Below are 25,082 nucleotides of genomic sequence, written 5' to 3' on the forward strand. Positions count from 1 at the left end.
GCAAGGTTTAAAAGTATGAAATTGTGCCTCGAGGTGTTTTCCCTTCGCCTCCAGAGGCGTACAATTCGAGGCCGTAAGCCTGAGGCGGAACTAAAATATAAAAATAAGAGTAAATTGCCAAAATTGTCCATGAGGTTTAGGCATGTATGTCAGTTTCATCCAAAATGACTTTTTGTGCCAAACAGCCCTTCACCTTTGGCAATTTTTTTTTGCCATTTTCATCCAAACCACTAACTTAGTTTACTTTTTATGTTAAGTTGAAGGATATTTGGATGAAACTGACAAATATAAAACCTCAGGGACGATTTTGGCAATTTACTCAAACTCTTTTTAATTTCTTTTATTTAATTAATTTTGTCACATATATATAAAACAGAATATACATGCAAGTTTTATAAAAAAAAAATTAATAGTTTTGTCACATAATTTTTATAAATTTTCATCCAAACCACTAACTCAGTTTATTTTTTCTGTTAACGTGAAGGATGTTCTAAATTTTATAAATTAAGACAGAAATTAATATCCAGTTTTTTATATAGATTAGTTTTATAAAGAGAAAACAATATATAAAATAAATATCAATGGTGTGCAACACATAACAACCGATTACAACTTTAGTATTAAATCAAGTGTAGAGATCGAAAAAAAAAATTGTAAAACATTACATATTTTTAAATCTGTTGAGCACCTAAAAAATATGTTGGCAAAAATAAAATATTTATCTAATTAAGATTATGAGGGTAACTAACTAATATTTATTCCGAGTGATTTGAGTAAAGAAACTTTTGGTTCATGGCATTATACTTACTATTTCGTGGGTAATTTTAAGGTTTGGTAACGATACGTTGTTTGATAGGGGGGGTGGCTTCTGTTTTTTTGTTAGGAGCGAATTTAAAAGAGTAGAAGATGAATTACAAACTTTGTACATATGATAAGATTTGTTATTTGACCTTTTTCTATAAGGTCACTAGCATTTTAGTTTTATAAAATTTAGAGGTTGAAGTAGATTTTATTTTTATAAAACTGATGTATAAAAAAAATGGAATTAATTTTTGTCTTACTTTATAAAATTTAAAAGATCCTTCACCTTAATAGAAAAAAATAACTGAGTTCATGGTTGGATAAATATTTATAGAAATTATGTGACAAATGTATATTCTGTTTTATATATATGTGACAAAATTAATTAAATAAAAGAAACTAAAAAGAATTTAAGTAAATTGCCAAAATAGTCCCTGAGGTTTTATATTTGTCAGTTTCATCCAAATATCCTTCAACTTAATAGAAAAAGTAAACTAACTTAGTGGTTTGGATGAAAATGGCAAAAAAAGCCAAAGGTGAAGGCACAAAAAAGTCAAAATGTTTGAAATTGGCACAAAAAGTCAAAAACAAACAACAAAACCCCCTGAGGCGCAGCTTTTCTTAGCGCCTCAGCCCTATGAGACCTGAGGTGCCGCCTCAGCTTTTAAACCATGGTTTTGAGAGCCGTACCTGGGTTTTGGCGTAAGTTGCAACCAGATAATCTATTGTATATGCCCTTGAGAAAAAAACTGCACCTTGTTTCCAACTACCTGATACAACAACAGCAAAAAAAAAAAAAAAAAATTAAATAAATAAATCATCCCATAAGCAATAAAGCACCATAAAACTCATTTCAACAATTTGCACCATGTAACTGAAGTGTTCGTATGGTATTAACTTTTTATTTATACCATTAGCAAGAGCTGCAACATCACCACCAGCACAGAAGGCCCTTCCTTCACCCTGCATCCAAATTTTGGTATAAGCCATAAGTCCATAAAAAATAAATATGCAAACAATATGAAAAACATTTATTTTACTCCTAGCTTTACGGAGAAAAGATAATTTTTATTTAATGTTATACAGAAAAAAAAAAAAAAAAAGATTTTGTTTGAATGAGGAATTACCTTCATAATTACCAGCTTGACACTGGGATCCTCTTCATAGGCATTTAAGAGTTCCAAGAGCTGGGATACCTAGAAATGGTAAATAAGTTAATACTTTTTTTTTCTTTCAAGTTACACAATATAGTTTTCACAATTAAAAGAAAACTATGGCAGTAACTAAATAAAGCGTCGGAAACATGTTATATGTCATCACAGAAGAAAACGGTATAAGCTGCGAGAATGCGATGGATCGCATATCTTACCATTTCAAGGGTAAGCGCATTTAGTTGCTGAGGCCTGTTTAATATGATGGTTCTCACATTTGAGCTATGTTTGGTCAATACCTGAAATATGAAAAAAAAAAGTTACCAATTAATCTTTTAATATCTATAGTTCTATAATTCGCCTATGGCTCCTGTTTCTTACATTTTCTTGCGACAACACCAACCCGATTTTTGTTTAGCAAGGGCGGCCCGACCTATTTGGGGTTCTAAAGCGAAGCTAAAATTTAAGACCGTTTTTCAGAAATACGATAATTTCTGATCGTCTGAACTCATAATCATACTCCGATTTCACTACTTTCGGTTTGCTATATCATTTCCAGGTGCCATTTTTTAAGAAACCACAATTTTCAAGATAAACTTTTTTTTGATATCATACAATCGATCAAATCAAAATACGATAAACATATGCACATAGAATTGGAAAAACTTCATTCTCATCTTGTGGAGCCTAGTATGGCCACACATCCACCTCAACATCCTCATCTCAGCAACCTCCTGCTTAAACGCATGTGTCTTCTTGATGGTCCAACAATCTGTTCCGTATAACATAGCAGGTCTAATTGTCACACTAAACCCCCCCCCCCCCAATGTAGTTGGAACCTCTTGTCACACAATACCCCTGAGGCTGGTCTCCACCTACACCATCCAACCTGAACACGGTGGGCTACGTCGAGTCGTCGCTATCTATCTACCCACCCCTTTAGACAAACGATCCTAAATACTTGAACTTAGTTGTCTGCGGAACCACTTGGCCCTCAATCGTAATCTGAGTGTCCTCATCTACTCTGCACCACTAAAATCGCAGTAAAGATACTTAGTCTTAGAGCGACTAAACCTTAAACCTTTGCCCTCTAAAGCTGCCCGCCACTCCTCTAACCCCGCATTCAGACTTTGCTTTTTCGACTTTGACAACTCATCATTTAGGACAACCGCAAAAAGAAACGGGCATAGGGAAGAAATCAGTATCCCCTACGGGTGCACAAACGCTAGTTTGAATACATATCCTTAATTATGTCTATATATTTCCCGGGAACCCTCTGCTCACATCTTATACCGAAACCCTAAATAATTCAGGACCCGAAATCATTAGCTAAAAAAAAGGGGGGGGGGGGGAATCAATTGAACTGGAAATCAATTTAGTTATACGGACACATTGACAGTTATGACACATGAAATAGAGGTTAAACGTCCAATAAAAGTGTGCAATTTCTTTGTGTAAACAACCAAAAATATATATAAAGACAATACCTGACTTGTTGGCGCCATGATGATGATCCGCAGAGAACCGTAACTGTTATGTATTAATGACGAGTGTTAGCACCAGATCATCATCATCGGTAAATTGGGCTAAGACCACAACTACTTTCGTTTTGTTTTATTGTTTGAATTTGAATTGAATGAATACAGGTTGTCCGGCGTCGTTTTGTTTTGACTAAATGAATCAATTTTTATTTTTTTTGAAAGTTGACTAAAATGAATCAATGATTACCGCTTTTCTTTTTTATTTTAAACTAGGATTGCGACCCGCCGCAATGCGGCGGGGATTCTTTAGATATAACTAAGTCAATCTATGACCCGCACGTTATGTTAAACCTGTCAAACGGGGGAAAATAGACGATGTAAAAACGTTCACCCACACACGCACGTTGCGTCGTGTTAACTCGCAAAATTTAGAACGAAACGTAAAAACATTAAACCAAAGACGCACGTTGTGATGCGTTAAGTCACAAAATTTAGAACCAAGCATAAAGCAAAAAAATGCGGAAAATGAAAACTATAAAGGACCAAAGTTGAAAGTAAAAAAAAGTTATGAGAATATATTGCAAAAGATAAAAATTTTTGGGTTAAAAGTAAAAAAAAAAACAAATAGTTTTGGGTTAAAAGTAATTTATGAAATACTTTTGGGTGAAAAGTAAAAAAAAAACATTTTTTTTGGAAAACTCACAAAGCCAGCATTACGACAACCATATGTATAACCACCCCGCGTTGCGGCGGGGCGTAAAACGGTGTGTCAGATAGTACTAATGTCACACAACCGTCATCGACCACCAACACTGACTCGACCTAGGATATGTGTGTTGCGACGAACCTGTCAAACATGGAAAAATAGAGGTAAAAACGTTGAACCACACATGCGCGTTGCGTCGTATTAACTCGAAAAATTTAGAGCTATACGTAAAACGAAAATTTGCGAAAGATGAAAAGTATAAGTGACAAAAGTTGCGTAGTTAAATTGCAAATAATGAAAATTTTTTGGTTAAAGTTAGAAAAAAAATTAGGTAAGGTTAAAATTGAAAAAGGTAAAAAGATTTTGGTTAAAGTAAAAAATCAAGGTTTTTTTTTTAAACTCTTGAAGCACAATGTACAAGTGGTATTGCACAAAAAAGTTGCAAACTTATATATGGAATAATAGCTAGGCGTGTAAATTTTCGAAGAATGGTAACGACAAACCTTTAGAACATGAGGTATGGTGAGGATAATGTCCAAAGGGACCATTCGCTATGTAGGCGTCAACTAAATGAAGGTGGTGGACTATCCCCTTGGGGACTACCCAAGGGTGTGGAGGGGAAGCCATGACTACCCAAGAGGGGCCTACCAAAATTAAAGCAGCCAATCAAAATAAGCATGCAAGGAGAGAGAGAGAACAAGGAAGAGGGGGCCCACTGCTTTGGCTCGTCTCCAGCATCCGGGAGAGGACGCCACCGACGCGACGGACCGGGGGGCGGTGTGAACGGACCGGGAACGGAGCCCATACCCTTCGGTCTTAGGCTACAAGGTATGCCCAAGCCACCTCAGCAAATCTCCATCAATAGTGCCCCTTTCCCATACAATGAGCGCTGTTAGAGGTAGGGGTGTTCAAAACCGGATATCCGAAAATTCGGATATCCGAATTTCGGATATCCGAAATTTTCGGATACCAAATTTCACTATCCGAATCCGTATCCGAAATTTCGGATATCCGAAATTTCGGATACGGATTCGGATAGTGAATCGGATATCCGAAAATCCAACTTTTTATTTTTTTATTATTTTTTTCATATTCGGAAACGGATATTTTGGATATTTTCGGATATCCGAATATAAGTTTTCGGATATTTTTCGGATATTTCGGATTTCGGATATTTCGGATATTTTTCGGATATTTTCGGATATTTTTCGGATATTTCGGATATTTTCGGATACTTCGGATATTCGGATATCCGAAAAAAATGAAAATTAAATTTTCGGATATTTCGGATATCCGAAAATTTTGAAAATCACTATCCGAATCCGAATCCGAAAAAAATTCGGATATCCGAAATTTCAGATATCCGATTTTTCAGATATTTCGGATTCGGATATCGGATATTTCGGATCGGATTTTCGGATACGGATACTTTTGAACACCCCTAGTTAGAGGTATTAAATGCTACCCATCACAATAGCAAGCAATAACGGATGAAATATGGGTCCCACTTCAATTTTGAATCTTTAAAACCAAAATAATAAATTGGGGGGGGGGTTGTTTAACACATTCCTTGGTTGTTAAAGGGGAGAGCTCCATTGTTTATGTGGCACTGGTGTGTTTAGGTAGAGCTCAGGTGTTGTTGACGTGGCGTAGTGGAGCCCCTAAGGGCTCCATTCCATACCCTTAAGCCTAAAGAAATTAAGACGGAGATATTTCTAAACTCACTTTCATATCGTGGTTCTTAGGTGCTGTTTGTTTTTTCTGCAGGAAAACCTCTTCTGCTGCAGGCCACATCTGCAGACATCTGCAGGAGAAGAGGTGGACCAAATGTCTGCAGTTGCAAGGAGAAGAGGGTTTGTTTTTTTTATATAAAACCTCTTCACCATTTTAAAACACACACACAGCACACTGATCTCTCTCTACTCTCTCTCTACAATCTGCACCACCGCCATCATCATCACCGCCACCACTTCACCACCGCCACCACTTCACCACCGTCATCATCACCACCGCCATTATCACCACCACTTCACCACCACCATCATCATCACCGCCACACACTGATCTCTCTCTACTCTCTCTCTACTCTCTCTCTAACAGATCGATGATGATGATGATGTAACAGATCGATTTGGGGTGTTTTGTTTGCCATCGATTTAGGGTTTCGGAGGTGGAGGTCGATGGGTGTCGGCGGAGGTGGGGGTTTGTTTCCAATCGATTTGGGGGTTTTGTTTCCCATCGATGATGATGATGGTGGCGGAGCAGGGGTGGTGATGATGATGATGATGATGATGATGGTGGCGGAGCAGGGGTGGTGGTGGCGGAGCAGTGGTGGTGGTGGGGAAGCAGGGGTGGTGGTGGCGGAGCAGGGGTGGTGGTGGCGGAGCAGGGGTGGAGGTGGAGGTGGTGCCAAGAAGAGGTAAAAAGCTTTGGTTTATATCTTCCTCAGGAAGAGGCTGGGGAGAGGTAAAAAGCACTTCTCAACAAACACTCTTCTGAGGCTAAACCTCTTCCCGCGTTTGCACGGTGCAGACAGAAGAGGCCAGGAAGCTCTTCTTGAAAAAAACAAACACCACCTTAGTATGTTTCCTATGGCTATCTTCTTTCATATATATATATATACTCTCTTTTTAATGCGATGTACACATGTGTATATCGTCTGTTTTTGTGATGTCTCAGAATTTTTTTTTGTATTGAATATTGATGTACACCTGTGACTTACTGTACACATGTGTACTGTTCTATTTATATCCAAGTACACATGTGTATACCGTTGAAATATGAAGGTTACGTGGATCTTAAAAATCAAAATTTGAATTCTGGTGATGAAATCTGAAATAAAAATTAAAATTGAAATCTGGTGATTTGTTGTTTGTTTTGATAATTATCTTATTAATAAATAAACATAATGTGGATAATGAATTTAAATTAGGAAAGATGTAACTTAATTCAATCATTAAAATAATGATTTAAATCTAATTTTTTTATATAATTACAATCCTACCCTTAACAACTAAAAAGGAAATCAAGGGTCCATATGTGTTCACGCAGTTCACTCTTGGGAGGTTGTTCACGCTGGAGCCCTACCCTATATATATATATATATATATATATATATAAATTAAATTCTCCGTCATTAAAGAAAAGGCCAGGCGTGTAAATGAGCAGCCACTCAAAGCTAGCTACTCAAATCGTTAAAATCTTGAATCGAGTTAGGCTCAAGTCTGAGCTTCAAGTTGATTACACTCACAAGTGACGAGCCTAAATGAACATGCTATTATATACATCATATATATAATAAAATTTAATATATACAATTATACGTATAAATAAAATTAGTAGTTTAATAATGAATCAGTTCAACACGAGCTTATAACATCCTTTAGACATAAATGATGAATCTCGAAGTAACCAAAGTCCAATAAGTTAAACAAAATGAACTATTTATGAAACCAAACATATAGTATATATATATTATATGCAATCCCATTAAGGGTTTTGAGTGTACACCATTTTGGAAAATTCCTAACCACCATAACATCAAAACCTAATGTTAAACCGAAATGGCTTAGCCTACAAATACTTGTGATGTATTGCCATCTTCCGGCTGTCATGATTTGGTGATGTGGAATATGTGCCACCTGAATAACGTGAGCTAGAACCACCAAAGCTGCCACGTGGACTCAACGAATGCCGATTGTTTAGGCCACTACCGCCATAGCCAGTTGTGTTCTTGTGGTCACCCGCGAGCTTAGCTTCTTGTTGGATATATTCTTCGGTATGTATACCCATTGCAATTTCTGCTTCTCGTATTAACCTTGCCTCGTGAGCCATCTCTTGTGCCTGTGCCCGTGCCAACTCAGCCTAGAAAACCAATTCAATGGGCATAAGACCATGTGTAGTGGTGAAAGAAAATAATGCCCCCACCATGGGGCATTATTCGACACGTGTCATCCCAGTCAGCATGGGCATTATTCCAAAAGTGGCGTAGGGGGGCATTATTCCAATAACGCCAAAGCAATCATTTCACAATTATTATTATTTTTTTAATTTAAAACATAAAAATCTTCATTAATTTAAAATAAAAATTACACTACTTGAAATTAAAAAAAAACCGAAAAAAAACTGAAAATAAAAAAACCGAAAATAAAAAAACCGAAAAAAAACTTAAAATAATTCATTAAATTAAAAAAATACAATACTAAAACATTACTTTGGGGCCTAATGTGTCAAAACAGAAAATATTAAAGTTTAAAACTATAGGGGCCTAATGTGTCAATATCAAAGTTTTTAAAAAAAGGCCCTTCTTCTTCTTCGTGTCTGTGACCTGCAAACCCCCTTGAAATTCCGGCCAAAAATCCGGCCAAATCAAACCCCACATTCCATCTCTCTCTCTAAACCCACATGTCCTCATTTGATTGGCCAGTCAAACACCCTTGAAGCGTTATTTAAAAAAACGCTAAATCGGATTTTGCCAAAAAAAACGCCCGAACACGCCGGATGTAATGGCGGTGTCGGCGTTATTAGGCGTTTTTTTCGAGAATTTTTGAAAGATCACGCCCCATTACGGATGGTCTAAGGAGTTGTAGGAAGAAGCATGATCGACATTAGTTAGACACATGGTATGGGTCTTTTTCTTCCCGGTCATCCCACGACTCTCTCTCATTCACATCAACATATTTCAGTTCCATCTCAAAAGGGAGGGGGTATGGATCTATTTCTTCCCACCGACCCCAAAACAAATTGTGATAATAATTTAAAAAAAATGCTTAGGTGGCATGAGGTGACTGGCCATGTAAAAAGTGGTTTTGAATAGGATCATCTGTTATATCCTCCCCACTATTTCCGAATTCGGTTGGTACCACACCATCTGGAATGATGTAGCTTTTGGCACCCGAGAGCCACAACATATTTTCTTTCGTTACCCATCTCAATTATCATTCATACCGTGTGGTCTTATAGGATATCGATTCATGCTTTGTTTGATGAAAATGATACATGAGTTTTATAAGAGCACCCAAATATTTATTAAATGTTCCATAAAATGTATACAAATGACATAATAAATCTATTACGGAAGGTTTTGATCAGCCTTAAGGTGGGACCAGTCTAAACCTGGCAGTCACTTTTGAACCGCTTTTGGTTTCAAACTTATTATCCACACTACTTCTACGGTTCTATTAGATTTTAAAAGAACCGAAGAGCATACCTGTTGTTGTTCATGTATGGCATCGGACTTCACCTTGCGAGCCCCTCGAATATCACTAATCTTTTCCCTAATCGCCTGCATATTTGTTGACTTTCTTATTTTTAAAAGTCAAACCAGGAATATAGGTTGAGTCTTTGATGGAATGATTCAACAAACATACATTTACATATATATGGATGTATATAGGCATTTGAATGTCCTAAATAAGGTGCATCCTTTTTTTAGCTACTGACAAAAGTATTGGAACACATTAAATCTAGGAGTGATTTAATGCTGACCTTGTTTTCTATCACCAATTCCAGAGGTGGTTTATTAATTTGGGAAATTAACCAATAATTACATCATAACATTAAGATTGAATAAATGTCATTAATATTTTGTACACAAATATGATGTAAAATACTATTTCATATAATATAATAATGATACTATATTTTTTAACCATACAAGTAGTAGAAATACACTATGGTAGGGGTGTGCACGATTCGGTTCGCTTCGGTTATTAGCAATAACCAAAACTGTAACTGAAGTCATCGATTAATCGGTCTAGTTTATTTGGTTAATTTGTCAGTTTTCAGTTCGGTAAATCTCGGTTAATAACTAAATTAAATAAGGGCTTAAATTTTTTGCTTAGAAATACATGTAATGAAAGTATAAACACAGGAAATAGATGTATAAATACATGAAATTAGGTATAAATAAGTGTAACAAAGGTATAAATACATGATATGGAGCTATAAATAAATGGAATGGTGGTATAAATACATGACATGAAAGTATAAAACATGAAATACATGAAAGATAGGTATAAAAGCTAAAAATATATGAAAATATAAGTGTTTGGATCGGTTAATTTCGGTTAACCGATGAAAAAAATAACCGATAACCGACTTTCGGTTAAGTCGGTTCAGTTTGTTCGGTTTTCGGTTCAGTTATTGCTCACCCTTACAATACGGACAGTGGCGAAGCTTGACCCGAATGACGGGGGGTCGAAAACGTATATACCAAAAAATTTCTATAGAACCGGGGGTCGAAAATGTATATACCCAAAAAATTCTGTACGAAAACTACATCTATAACACTACTAAGCGAAAAGTTGGGGGGTCGGACGCCCCTCCCCGCCCCTTCTATACTTCGCCCCTAAATACAGAACAAAAAAAATTACTCTACAAGAACATTTTACAAAATTAATCTACAAGATCAAAATTAATCTACAGTATCATTTGTAGAGTAATTTTGATAATTACCCTACAAGCAGATAATTACAAAAATGCCACTGTGTGCTTTTTTGCTTTTTCATGATATTCGTACGTTTAGTACGTTAACTTTATTTGTAGAGTAACTTTCTCCTATATGTATAAGTTAAGTTGAAAACAAAATTCATAATAAGACCCCAATAATGACATATTACTAACATTATATGTGGCCTAATACAACCTAATAAGACATATCATAGTCAATTAAGGCATGCATCACCTAATCAAAGTCGATATATACGTAAAACAAAAAAATCAAAAATAATTTAATTTAGCGACGACTCACTTAAACTCGTCGCCAAAGTTATATTATAACTGTTTTTTTTCACTATTTCTAAAATAGTCTTAAAGTTTGTCATGGTTAGCAACGGTTTTAAAGAAGCTTGTTATAGCCAAATTAAAGCATCTTTAGCCTAACATGATTTTTAGCGACGGCATACAACCATAAGTTCAAGTGACCGGTGACCCGGCTATTGATTTTTAGTTTTTTTTTTACCTACCAAGCATGCATGTGTGTACTTGACCTTTTGCTTTTATACCTTTTTTTGCATTCTTAAATAAAAAAAGGGGAAAAAGTGGTAAATAAACTTTCAAAGAATGATTATCTCGTTGTGAAAACCAATGGGCATACAAAGAGCATATATAAATGATTTAATTTACATGGATAGGTTTCAAAATTTTGCCTCCTAAGATTGACAAATTACACCAATTTAATATTTTAATCCACGTTTGGTGAGAATAATCAAACCCTTTCCTTCTTTTTTTATGGTAGTTTAGACTTTAGACAAGTGCACCTTGTGTAAGCTAATATTCAAGCTAAGAGACATAATCCGCAATATGCATGAGACAAGTCTTAATGGTAGCAAAGGTAAACTTTTAGCCGGGGTCATCTTGAGCTTTTTTTCGACTGAAAACACTTAGGGGTCCAACTCATGTTTTTCTAAAAAGAAACTTAGAGTATTTGAGTGCCATGAGATCACAAGTAAACTTAAAGCATTAAAGCTCAACAAATTATGGTGATTGGAGAAGTGAGGGGACCCTTTTCACCTCCTAGCTTCTAAGGGTGTAAGGGGCACTCCCCTAAGACCATGTGTAGTGGTAACTTGTTATAATGCCCCTATCATGGGGCATTATCCGACACGTGGCAACCCAGTCAGCATGGGGCGTTATAGCATAAAGTGGTGTAGTGGGGATAATGCCCAAATAATGCCCCTTCCAATTATTAAAAAAAAAAAAAAAAAAAAAGCAACATTAATCCTATTGGCTAGTCAAACTTGTTCCCTGCCACCATTGGTCCATTTCCCTGCCAACATTAAGCATCCGGCGTTTTCATTATAACGCCAAGGGTGCATTTTTCAATTTTTTTTTTTATTATAACGCCCCATGTAGTGGAGGGGTGGGCGTTTTCGGGCGTTATTTTTGAAATTTTTTTAAAAAAAACGCCCCACTACACATGGTCTAAGAGGGGAGTCCCCTCTCTTACGCATAACCAATCCTCGTGTGCCACGTCAACTCCCTTCTTAAACTCCCCTAACACCCTAAATTGATGGCGGCACTCCCCTCTTAGGTGACTTGGTTTTTATTAAAAAAAAAAAAAAAAAAAAAAAAAAAAAAAAAAAAAACATAAATTTTTCATTGGTCCTCTCCTCCCTCTCTCTTCGGTGACTTCCCACCGACTTCCTCCCTCTCTCCTACCTCACCGCCTTGATGGCGGCACCCCCCCTAATCGGCAAGGGGCTTCCCGCAAGGGGTCACCGCAGGTGCCCCGATCCAACAAAGGGTTTCCATTTTTTCTTTATCAAACAACGTAATCAATACGTATATACATGTTTCACATGTCACCGACACATTTTTGACCTAGTTTTTGAGTGCCATGAGATCACAAGTTAGAACATTTCAGATTGTGACACCTACCAAAACATCATTTTGGTTCATATTTTGCAGTGGTTAGTGAACCACTCTAGTTAAATTCCCACCAAACATTATACATTTGGTTTGTACACCATATAACTGGTGATAACCCCAAGAAATATTGCGACCATGGCTAAAGTAGAAGCAAAGAAAGAAACAATCAGCATTGCAGTTTACAAAGCTAATTTACATTGCCCAAAATGTGCTCATGATATCAAGAAGCCTCTTATGAGAACACCAGGTCATCCTTGTAACCACATTGTACAATATTATTTCTTAAACCGAAAAGTTTTCTTAATCTTAGATCCTGTGTAGTGGTATAGCATGTAGTTTGGTCTTTTACGACAAATGCCGTCCACGTCATCTTAACCAAACCACTTGATGAAAAAGTGTAGTGGTGAGGCATGTGAAATCACTTTGGTTTAGAATTGAAAAAAAATTAATGGCTTACACTCACTAGCCATTGGCTATTTTTTTTTTTGGAAATCGAACTTCTCACCGCGTGATCCCAACCTCGTACAGAGGCCAAAATCAGCACTTCACAAGGGGAGGGGGTGATGTGGCCCTCGTGGTGGCTCATGGTTTGGCCAACCACGAGGCTTTTACGTTTGGTCATATTAACTTTAATACAACGGGCCAAGCTAGGTAGTTCTTTGTTATTAGTTTCTTCTATATCTATATGCCTAAAGCCTATGATCGTGTAATCTAGTGGCATTAGTGATTGCCCCGCACAAAAATGGTCTGACTTTAAATCCCTACAAGTGCAGATAGATTTGTTAGTCTCTAGAGTCATCACATTCAGATTATAAATTATTATTGCTTTTATGTGTATTTTCACATTCATGTAACCATCACTTTTTTATAAAGTCGATCAAACACATTACAAAACATATAGACCCTAATATTTCTATAGTAATATAGTATAAATTATAGAGAGAAATTTTAGTGTTCATGTATCCTTCTTATGGTAAACAGGAGTCCATAAAGTGGATGTAAAGCATGAGAAGGGTGAAATTAGAGTGGAGGGCACTTTTGAAGTAAAGAAAATACATGAAAGGTTAGAAAAATGGAGCAGGAAAAAGGTTGAGATTTTATCACAAGACAAGAAACTAATGGAGAAGAAAGAAACTAAGAAAGTAAGAGTTGCTTCAACCCAAATTCTATGTAATTTCAATATACCAATTAAGCAACTTTAGTTTAAATCATTAAGTAATTAAGTTCATTCAATTATAATGATATCCAATCACTTAAAAATACAAACTTTTATATACATATTTTTATGTAAATTCTTTTAATTAAATCATAACATCATTCAATGCCATTATAGCAAATCCATAAATTAAAGTTGTGTTAGTCCTCATGTATTATCAAGATTTGTCGATGAGCTTAGCAAAGGCAGTGACGGAACTAGAAGAAAAATTCAGGGGTATCCTAAAAAAAGTTTTACCTATATCCGTCCCTGAGAATTCAATGGCCCCCAAAGGGCCGACTAATAAAAATAGGCTCTTTAAATTTTCTTTTACTTAGGGTCGTCTCTGAGAATTTGAAAACCCTTAGGGGCCTTATGCGACTAGTAATGTTTAGGGACAGGTAAAATAATAAATAAACGAGTTAAATGTCATTTTAGTCCATGTGATTTGGGCCATTTTGTCAGTTTAGTTCAAAGGTTTTATTTTTCTTCTGTGGGTCCAAAAAGGTTTCACCGTTGCCATTTTAGTCCACTGGGTTAGCTTCATTCATTTTTTCTGTTAGCGAGAAGGGCAATATGGTCCTTTGTATGGCCGAATTGGCCTTCTAGTTAACAGTTTTACATATAAAATGACCGAATTTCCCTTCTCGTTACTAGAAAAAATGGATGAAGTTAACCCAGTGGACTAAAATGGCAACGGTGAAATCTTTTTGGACTCACATGCGAAAAATGAAACAGTTGGACTAAACTGACAAAATGACCCAAAGCACAAGGACTAAAATGACATTTAACTCAATGAAGAAAAAAACACAAATAAGTAATTTACTGTCCTTTTTTCACTGGGTTTTTTGGTAGATTCTCACTAATTTCACAGTTTTTTTTTTCATAACCATACAAGGTTCTCACTAATTTTTTTTTCCATTTTTTTCCAAACCGAATGGGTTACTGAGAACCCACAAAAGTGGCCTAGATCCGCCTCTGAATTTAGGTGGTAAAAAATGGTAGCATAGTAATTAAATTTGACTTCTAACATCTGTAGAATAGTACCGCCTTTTCATTTATTGTCCAAATGCCATATTATCATATTAATTAACTTTAAACATAACTTCATCTTTTTAACAATGTGTGCCACCTGCAAGTTCCTTCCCATAAATTTTCGTTTCCATCAAATGTAAAATTTCATTTCATTTTATTTTCACAAACACTTAGAGGTATCCTAACATTTGTTTAGAGGTATCCTAGATAAATAAAACGGAGATTAAAAGAAAAATTATACTTCGCCAAGAAAGTTGAGCCGTAGCCCGTGCTACGGCTCACTATACATTGAGTCCGCCCCTGAGCAAAGGCGAAAGTGATCAATAATGATTTGAGTTTGTTTGTGCCGAAATTAAGGAAATTATAAAGACGACCAAAATAAAAGCCTATATGCACTGCGACAAATGCGAGCATGATCTTCGAGCCAAGCTACTCAAACACAAAGGTAAATGCACAACATTTAAATTAATTATATAAATTTAATGTAATATGACAAATTAAGTTGAACTAAAAGCCACAGAAATTAAATCGCAGGTATACACAATGTCAAAACCGACATAAAGTCACAAACTATTCTAGTAGAAGGAACCATTGAAGCTGAAAAGATCGTGACCTACATACAAAAACGAGCTCGCAAACACGCAGAAATCATACCTGAGCCTCTTCCAAAGGAAAAGGTCGAGAAGAAGGTGGAAGAGACGGTGGTTGAGAAGAAGGTGGAAGAGAAGGTGACTGTGACAACAAAAGTTGTAGAATTTGAAGAGAAGAAGAAAGTAGAAGCAAAGGGTAAGGACGATGAGGTCCCGTATTTTGTTCACTATGTTTATGCCCCTCAGTTGTTTAGTGACGAAAATCCGAATGCTTGTCTAGTAATGTAAACAATGGCAACAAATGACTTAATTTATTTTGTTCATTAGATTCATCATTTGTACCGGAAATATATGTAAAAACATCTAAGCTAGCTACCATCTTGTCACATAAACTAGCACATAAGAGCTATGCTAGAGAAATGTAACACTAATCTTTTTTTTTATATATAAATTCTAACGACAAAATAGAACTATTCTTTATAAACACCAAGTCAAACCATTTACATTGACATTAAACTTAGTTCTTACGAGTTTAACAAACGTTCAAAACATTATTAGGATACATAAGTATTCCTTTAATTACATAAGTTATATTAATAACTAATAATGACAAAAGATGCGGAATAAGATCTTGAATGTGTTCGGTTCGGTAGTATTGGCTTGATCATCATCCACTAGCTAGCATCATCCTAAAAGCTGAAAATAATAATAAATATTAGTAATAGGGTTCTTAGGAATTAGAATAATCGAAAACTACGCTCGGAAACGGATTCGATTAACTAAAATATGCAAAACTCAACAAAATTGGCTGGGCACTACCGTAGCTTACGGTAGCCACCGTAAGCTACGGTAGCCTCTGGGCATTTTAGGGCTGCCGTAAGGCAGTAGAGAACCAGCGTAACAACTTTAATCGGTATAGCTTACGGTAGCTCTCGCGCGCCCCGCCTAAGCCAGGGCTCATCTGTCACGACCCGCCAGGGACTAAATCTGCAGCAAAAGATTGTTGTTTTTGCCATTTTGACCCGTTTGTTCCATTTCGCATTTTTTAATCATCGAAACAAGACAAGAAACAATCAAAATTACTAGTAATGCTTATGATCTTCCCTATTTTCCAACTATTAACCTTCTCATAGGGAAAAACTATAACAATTATGCACCATCGAAAACATGATCGTACATATAGATATTTATTCGACATTTTTACAAATTTACTTTTTTAGTTCATTTTACCCAAATCCATACGGACGGGATTTATTTTACAATATGTTGACCCATTCCCGGGTTCTTTATCTTACTTATCTCGCGCTCCCATTACTGGGTTTGCGCCTTTAGTATTTGACCCGTTAGTGATCTAAGTATCTAAACTTAATCACTTATAATGTATACCTTGATATTATGCACATCCCTTTTTACCCAATCCCGGGTTCATCAAATTTCCTTTTTACGTTTACGCTTCCATTACTGGCTTGCGTATTCAATAATTCATTACCCGCATCCACGGGTTTATTTTCTACGGATTAGTGCTCCCGTCAACCCGGTTTGCACATGAATCCTCATTTGACCCGTTTGGTTTGTTTCCATTAAATCCTTGCTTTGGGCAAACCAAACAATACCAAGTCCCAAGTTCTAAAATACAAATTTATATCTAACATCGGCATGACATAACTAGTATTAATTAAGCGCTAAAAACGCGTACCTTAATGCTTCCCTTTTTGTCGATTATCCACTCCGGCTTGGTCTCCGGGCTTATCCTTCGAGTCGCCTATATTGCACAACCCGTTTATCATTAATGCCTCTTATTCACATACTCAAAATATGTACAATTGTGCATATTTCATTCATAATTTCGCATCAATGTTACTTGGTGAATTGTTAGAATCAACGTTTCATTTAAGCATTTTGTCAAACACTTTATGTGCATAATTTACAACTAGTTTAATACCCGTCCGGTGGACAGGTTATGTTGATGTATTATATACTAATAACATGAATAAACCTATAAACACAAAAAAAAATAGAGTCAGATTAGACAAACTTATATGAGCAGCCTCGATTTGGCAAAATTCACGGGATTGGTAGTGGACCAAAGTGCACCTACTAACCCAGGGGAGCCCATACATATTTTTTTCAAATTTTGAACTACATTATTTTCCAAAATGGTTTGCAGAAAGATTTGCATGCACACGAAGAATCAACCGGGGGCTACTTGTTCCAAAAATGTCAATGAACTAAAGGGTTCCATATAATATCATTGATAGCGGACAACATGAAACAAAGTCTCACTGTTAAGTCGGTATAAAAAAAAAACACTCTTCAAGCTGCTTAAAAAGTAGCCAATTGTAATAAAGCAAAAACACACATATTTTATAAACGACTAACCCCTATTGGCATATTGCACTAAGCAAGCTAGAGGTGCTAAAAAAAACGGTTCCTAGTTTCCTACCTACCCGACCCGGGGGTACATACCAATTCCAGACCCGATGTTGGAAAAAGAACCGAACCAGACCTGACTTGGTGGAGCCGGAACCGGTTCCACCTCTACTCAGACCCGAACCGGCCAAAACCCGAGAAAAAAAACCCAAACAAACCGGTCAAAAACCCCAATGTACCCGAAACCAGTTCCTACCCGACCCGGTTATTGACTTTGTTGACCAAACCCGGACCCGGTTGCTACCCGGTTCCCGGTTCTTGAAAAAAAACCGTTTTGTGCACCTCTACAGTCTTACACTAAGGTATAGTTTTGCTAGGCTCTGTATCTCAATTATGGCTATCATCCAAATCCCATATTCTCTGGCCAATAGGGGTAGCAGCGCACCTTGTTGCCCGTTTACCAACTATCTCGATGTAAATTCGTCTTATATATTTGTTTGCATTTTAAAATGTAACAATAGAAGGAAAGACAAATCCCTTAAATGAAAAATTGAAATGTTATACATGGCTTAGTGGCCAAGTAATTTAATGTCATAATAGCAAAATTATCTTTCTTTGCATTCTAAATGAAGACAATATTCGTTTGAGATACAAATACAACCCATTTAGTGTAGTATGTCCTATTTATAACATTGGAAATTTACTACCTTATTTATAACAACTATTTGGAATTTTAGAGGCATACTAGAATTTATTGTAGTAAAAAGGCTAAATTGCAAACACAAATCTCCAAGCTAACCTCTAAAGCTTATGTAGTCTGTACAATTGATTTCAGCCTTAGATATACACTCTTGTGCTTATATTGTTGTCCTTTCAACTTCATCCTTAAATGCTTTATCATGTCTTTCATTTCTGCAATCAGTTTGTGAATATGTACCTCAAGCCTTTTACACAACGTTTGTAATTGCATTCTTTGATTTTCAACATGTTATCCACCTTCATAGCCTCTTCATAGCCTGTGATAGAGGTCAAAGGGAAAAAAGGTTAACTCCCATCTACATAACCCATGTATAGTTTGACCAATGTCATCCTTATGGGCCAATGAGAACCTTCCAAATGTTGAGGGGTGCCAAACTATACCGTTGGGCCTAAGTAATAAGTAAAAACTATTGATTTGCAAAAGACAACAATGTAATAAGAATATACCAAGTTCGACCCGTTCAACCCATTTGACCCGTTTTGTTTTTTAGGCGCCCATTAGTGATAAGACTTATAAGAGAATGGATAAAAATTACACGCTTTAGCAAAAAAATGAATGTAAAAAATGTTAGTTTTATGTAACAAATATTAAATTTATGTATAATATGTTAATATATATAATTTATCTCTTAATGACTCTTATGTACCAAAAAAAAGTCTAATGACTCAAATGAGAAAAACAAAAAAAAAGCATAGTATAATATGCGTGTACAAAGATTCCCTTCCATCAGCCATATAGAAGTTCACCATTTTATGTAGGGTCTCACCTAACTTGTATTAATTTCTTGAAAAGGCAATGCATATTTTCACTTTCTTCAACTTCTTCTCTGCCCTCTAATTTGTGTTTCTTGAAAAGACCATGCATATTAAAACCTCTGCATAAAAAAAGAAAATATTTTATGTTTCATCACATTAAATATATGAAACAGTCAATCCAGTTTTATTTAAAAAGAGTCTAAAGAGAACCTTGGTTGAGGTTGTCAAGGATCTACACAATTTCTCTTTAAACAGATATATCTTTTATGTTTTTATCTAAAATGGGTCAGATAAATGAGCCACAGGATTATTGAGAGTCTAAAAATAACCTTCGTTGAGGTTGTGTCGGGTCTGCATTGTGTAGACCATCCCATCTGTACCAAGTTTCCTTGTGTTATAGTGAACCTAAGGAAATCATATAGTCAAACTTAGTTTCTGCGTTGATGAATGATAAATAAATAAACAAATCGCCATAAGTCCATCCTTAATAGATAAAATAACAACAAAGGTCAGAGGCCAAAAACTTACACGATAATAAAGCACAAATAGAGACCAAAAACTTCAAACCGTCAGGATGTATAATGACCCTTTCGATTTCTTTCAATTCTACAAAAAAGCAAAAAGATGACCATCAAAGTCATGCCCATGCTCATCAGTTTCATCACCTGATAGTTAATCATTTTACATCCAAACAATATAAATAGGTGTAACAAAAGAAGACTTACCATTAGGGATCTCAAGACCAACATAGTGCTTCATCAAGCCCCAAACTTTAGTCCAATTAAGATCACACTCTCAAGCACAAATGAGTAGAAATTTGTGGCGGTTTTCTTTAGAAAAACTAAAATAACCCTACATCACCACATCCATATTGTCAACACTATTATAACCAGCAACTTACACGAACAATAAGAAAAGAAACAGAATGCACTTTCTCACCTCTGAGAATTCATTTAGCGTAGTATCGAGTATCTCTTTTTTTGTTCGTTGATATAACTGAATGCATTGATTTTTGTACTTGCCCAAAATCTCTAGCAAGTATCTAAGAGGGAAAAGAATTGCATTAAAAAGCAAAAAGAATCTCATTTTCTTGATGAACTTCTATATAATGATTAACCATACAAAACCTTTCAGTCTTGATCAAGGCACTTTGAGTGGCTGATATGTACCCTTCCAAAGGAGCATGAAGACGACAAGATTAATGCCATTACTCACCAACGTTTTAATGATCCATATGAGTTGCTGCTGCTACTCCATTATGGTAATAAATGTCAAACAGAGCAACCCTCAGGATCAAGAACAGAGTGTGCCTGTGATTGCAGTATACAAGTGCTGTAGATTATCACCAAACAGAATACATATAAGTGGTGAAGTAAGAATTTGTTTCAAGATAATATAGAAAAACACCTATTGAGATAAGTGGAAAATTACCTAACTACCTTATTATGATTCTTCAAGATTTAGCAATAATACTCTGGGTTCAAACATATCTAATATATTGGGACAAAAGATATCTTACACAATCTGCATTAATCACAACAAAAGTTACCATATCAAAAGTAAAAAAAAATCACCATTAATATCAGATAAAAAGCAACAAAAGTGCGTTCCAAAAGTAAACCCTAAACAAACTTCACATAGCTACATATAAGAAAAATAAATAAAGAAGAGAAATAAAAAGAGATAACACTAGCTTATTTTCACCAAGGCACTGAGGGAGTCGTCCAAGTAAACCCTCTCAACTTCGAACGGAAACCTATAAATAAACACAAGCGATCACAACCCCGAGTGTTACCACCACCCAAGTCGATGAAATATATAAATCAAAATAGGCTAATCGATGAAATCCATCAAAGTAATCAAGTAATTTTGATAACACGTGACTGATTCGGGAAGTACCATCGTCAAAACCAGACGGTGCCGGAGGGAATACTTACCATAAATTTAGGGTTGAAAGTGCTGGAGCGGAACCATGGTGGAGATAATGAAGAAGAAATTGAGATATATCGTTACATGGAAGAAAACTGTGAGAAACTGAATGGAGTTAGTGGGAGCGTAGGAGTGAAACTGTTTTAAACCTCCGCTTCTAGAAGAAAATTTGTAATCTAAACGGCTGTGATTTTGTTTCAGCATGATCCACGGGCTGTGATTAATTTGTTCTAGGTCCACCATAAACAAAAATCTCGAAGATGAAAGTTTGGATGGGCAGTTAGTGCAAGGAAATAGGAGAAGGAGCAGGAGAGTGGGACGAGAACTGCAAGGGGGTGAGAGAGTGTGTAAACCACCAGAGAAACTGCCAACTGTCGCTTCAAGAAGGAAAAATGAAATTTAAAGGGCTAGGATTAGAAGTTGAAGAGTTTAAATGGTCAATATCAACCTAAAAATCAGTCGACATTAATGAAAACATAAGAAAACATAAATCAATCAGACATTGTGTATTTTGATTGGTGTAGTGGAGATCTTGGATGTAATCATGTCTCCATAGCATCTTGCTATGTTGACTTGTTGGTGGAATGAATGAAAATAATGTTTTGTTGTTCAAAAAAAAATATATATATATATATATATATATATATAACCACCTCCTAATCAGTTGACATTAGGTGGTTGAGTTGTAGAGATAGTGGGCAGCAAAAGGTGGATGTAACTACCATCTACAAAAACCAACCATAACCTCTTGTAACCGCCACAAGAGCGGTTATTTTAGTGAGTTTAAACGGCTCAGATTTTATTTCAGCAAGATCTAACGGTGGATATCGATTTGGAAGATGGTTAGACTTAATGGGTTCCATAGATATATATAATTAGCCATGTCCTTCAAGTTATTGAAGTCTCTAACCACTAGAACTCCCACTTAACAAGTAGACATGTTTACTATAACCATTTATATCAAATTTTCTGATTATTATATGTTCAACATCTTTATTAATCTACCAGATTTCATGAGTTCGATTTACACATCAAAACCCATTAGTTCATACTTGTGCATTTAACTCAATACCTACTCATAACATTTGTTCTACTTATATTCATCAAAATTTCACTTAGAATCATGTAGATTTTACTATCCTTATCACAATTTCAGCAGATTTCTACTCAATTATGCAACATAAGTTTCAAGAAGAACTCAATACACAAACATACACCAAATTCTCAACATACCTTATGAAGAGATGATGTTATGGACTCTAAGGTGCTGTTTGTTTTTTGTTAAAAGAGCTTCAGGACCTCTTTTGTCTTCACCAAACAGACCACGCGCAGACATAGGGTCCAGAAGCTTGTTTGTTTTTCAGAAGACGATTCATTAAAAAAACCTCTTCAGAACCTCTTCCTCGGGCAGATCTTGTTTTACCTCTTCTCATATCCCTTCAACCTCTTCCAAACACACAAACCCTAGTTCCCATTCTCCATTCATCAGCGACCTCCCCTGCTCCTCCATTCATCAGCGACCTCCCCTGCTCCTCCACCTCCAGCCGCCGCCACGCCGGCCTCCACCCCTCGCCGAGTCGTTCTCCACCGCCGTTCTCCACCGCCGACTCCACCTCCGTCGAAGCCACCACACCTCCGTCGACTCCACCTCGATCTGATTTCACCGAAACGGCAGACGCACCTTGTTGTTTTGGTCAATGGTTTGATCGGAAAATTAGTTGTTAGGTTTTTGAATATTTGTGTTGTCGATGTTTGAGTTTTGAACGATTCAGATTTGAATGATTCAGTTTTGAACGATTCAGATTTGAATATTTGTGTTGTCGATGTTTGTATTGTCGATGTTTGAGTTTTGAACGATTCAGATTTGATCAGTTTCGGTGAAATCATATCGATTTCGTTTGATTTTCGGATCATTTCGGTGAAACTTTTGAACGATTCAGATTTGAATCTGTTGAAATTCAGTCTGTTTAGATGATTTTCGATTGAAGATTGATAAATTTCAAACTGACTCGGATCTTTCGATGTATCGTTTGTGTATATCGGATTGATTCGTTGAACAATCGAAGTAGAAAGGATTTGTAAGTAGATTTTGCTTGATACCTTACCTGCAGATCTGAATTAAATTTCAAATATTATGGTTGTTTTAGATTGTTGTTCGAACTATCGAAGTAGTTTACTGATGCACATGTTAAGGAAGTAGTTTAGATTGAAGAAGTTAAAAAACACTTCTGTAAAACAAACAGTCTTCTTCTTGCAGACTGCAGAGGTTTGGTCCACCTCTTCAGCTGCAGATGTCTGCAGATGTGGTCCGCAGACTGCAGACGTTTTGCCTCTGAAAAAACAAACAGCACCTAATTCATCAAACATGCAACAAAATTAGCCTTGATTTATTGTTGAATTTGCTGGAATTGTGATGGAGAACAAAAGCTAGGGTTTTGCTCCCCTTTTTCTTCTGGTCGAACACCCCCACCATGCACACATCTGTGTGTGGGGTTTTTGATTTATTTTATTTTTATTAAAACCAAGTTTCCATCTTTACATTTTCAGCCCCTCAAGTTTCTTTGTTGGTTTAGTGTTATTTAAATTATCACCTACACGTTTATATTTTAAACATATGGTATTTTCTACTAATTATTCTTTGGGGTGTTACAAGAAAATTCACGAAAGAGAGTGAAACTTTTGAATTAGATATAACTATCATTTTACGGGGTAACATTTTATTATTAAAATTGTTAAATGTTCATTACTTTTGTTAACTATGAAAATATGAGTGGCCGGGCCGGCACTAACCTTCTAGCCCCCTTTCTAGCTATTTTCATGGATGTTTGTGGTTAAAATTAGCAATTTATGCAGTATATTCGGTTCGTTCTATGTGTATAACAATTATAGTTTTAGGGCTGAAGATAAACGAAGCAGAAATATCTTCTATGATCCCATTTGTCTCATCATTTTCTCTAGCGCGTTCTTTGCCTCTTCATCAGTCCGGAAATCAGGGTTGTTTACATTAAGATGATGTGTAAATAACTTCTGGACAATAGTTTTGAGGGATATAGTTCTAGAAACAGTAACATAGAAGATGTTGTCCCCAAAAATACCTGAACAGTACAAGCACATGAAAGTGTGTATTTAACCATCTGTATAATATTGCAACTAAAGCAAGTTAAGATGCCACATTGTCAACTTCGCTGGATTAACAATAAATACAAAGAAGAAGATTATCAAGAGTTAATACCTTTGATATCATTATCATGACAAAGCATTTTCGCCAATGTGGTCTTCCCGCAGCCTCAGGGAGCTGAAATAGTGAGCACCTGGATGTCATCTTTAAGCAGCATGCGGTGACGGAGAAGAAGGATGGGGGTCGGCTGTGGCAGAGAAGCGCGGAGATGAGCGGTGACGAAGAAGAAGGATGGGGGTCGGCTGTGGAGAAGAAGAAAGCTAGGGTTTTTTTAGATGTGTTTTGAAAGAGCATAGGTTAGAAGAGGGTTGAAGATGTGAGGCCGGGTCTGTGCGAGGAGAGGTTTAATGAAATCACTTCCAAAAAACAAACACGCTGCAGACTCAATTGTGTGCGTGTGGTCTGCGTGTGGCAGACATAAGAGGTTGGAAAATACTTTTCACAAAAAAACAAACACCCCCTTAGCCGTGTCAGGTGTCTGTTGATAATCGGCCGGTGATATAGCCGTTTTTTGAGTTATGGTATCTATTAGTAATAATCGATGAATTATCGATGGACTTTTAACTTTCCTTTATCCCCTTTTATTGGGTTTCATTGCTTTCTGTCGGTAGTCACAAACGGATCTCGTCCGTCAGTGAATTCTCATTAATGATGCTCATTTAGGCAGTAGTTTAAGAAAACCATTATCTAAAGTGAATTCTCATTAATGATACGCATTTAGGTAGTAGCTTAAGAAAACCATTATCTACCGGGGGAGGGGG

General features: G+C 36.3%; 3 protein-coding genes and 1 long non-coding RNA gene across 18 annotated transcripts in view; 1 reads left to right on the plus strand and 3 right to left on the minus strand.

Annotated features, from left to right (window-relative positions):
* LOC110864636 (3-hydroxyisobutyryl-CoA hydrolase 1) overlaps positions 1–3,665 on the minus strand; it is a 64,909-nt gene extending 61,244 nt beyond the window's left edge. For 2 of the 3 annotated variants that reach the window (XM_022113747.2, XM_022113746.2), the window contains exons 1-5: positions 3,440–3,665; positions 2,171–2,251; positions 1,929–1,997; positions 1,713–1,764; positions 1,492–1,571 (exon numbers count right to left, since the gene is read on the minus strand). In XM_022113747.2, coding sequence (XP_021969439.1) covers positions 1,492–1,571; positions 1,713–1,764; positions 1,929–1,997; positions 2,171–2,251; positions 3,440–3,457 — 300 coding nt within the window. In that variant the 5' untranslated portion in view covers positions 3,458–3,665. The remainder of the gene's footprint in view (positions 1–1,491; positions 1,572–1,712; positions 1,765–1,928; positions 1,998–2,170; positions 2,252–3,439) is intronic. The other variant, XM_022113749.2, reaches the window with a different exon arrangement.
* Positions 3,666–7,587: 3,922 nt separating this feature from the next.
* Positions 7,588–9,500, minus strand: LOC110863732. The gene is made up of 2 exons (XM_022113063.2): positions 9,349–9,500; positions 7,588–8,003 (listed from the first exon to the last, which is right to left on the minus strand). The coding sequence occupies exons 1-2, from the start codon at positions 9,427–9,429 to the stop codon at positions 7,713–7,715; spliced, it is 372 nt and encodes a 123-aa protein (XP_021968755.1). The 5' UTR covers positions 9,430–9,500; the 3' UTR covers positions 7,588–7,712.
* A 3,080-nt stretch (positions 9,501–12,580) lies between these two features.
* LOC110864633 (heavy metal-associated isoprenylated plant protein 4) lies at positions 12,581–15,721 on the plus strand. Its single transcript, XM_022113745.2, has 4 exons — positions 12,581–12,756; positions 13,491–13,651; positions 15,097–15,184; positions 15,274–15,721. Exons 1-4 carry the CDS (start codon positions 12,645–12,647, stop codon positions 15,615–15,617), a joined length of 705 nt encoding a protein of 234 aa, XP_021969437.1. The 5' UTR covers positions 12,581–12,644; the 3' UTR covers positions 15,618–15,721.
* Positions 15,722–15,791: 70 nt separating this feature from the next.
* On the minus strand, positions 15,792–21,639 carry LOC110864634. 13 transcript variants are annotated; one of them, XR_004860041.1, is made up of 12 exons: positions 21,152–21,633; positions 20,919–20,970; positions 20,654–20,738; positions 20,342–20,524; positions 20,154–20,256; positions 19,940–20,066; positions 19,743–19,820; positions 19,544–19,619; positions 19,226–19,333; positions 18,499–18,715; positions 17,026–17,091; positions 15,792–16,025 (listed from the first exon to the last, which is right to left on the minus strand). It is a non-coding gene; the product is annotated as an uncharacterized LOC110864634 (long non-coding RNA). The 13 variants fall into 13 exon arrangements; XR_004860040.1 differs by having other exon boundaries at positions 20,646–20,738; XR_004860039.1 differs by having other exon boundaries at positions 20,342–20,546; positions 21,152–21,632.
* Positions 21,640–25,082: the final 3,443 nt, after the last annotated feature.

Source organism: Helianthus annuus, chromosome 6 (genome assembly GCF_002127325.2).
Source record: "Helianthus annuus cultivar XRQ/B chromosome 6, HanXRQr2.0-SUNRISE, whole genome shotgun sequence".
NCBI lineage: Eukaryota > Viridiplantae > Streptophyta > Magnoliopsida > Asterales > Asteraceae > Helianthus > Helianthus annuus.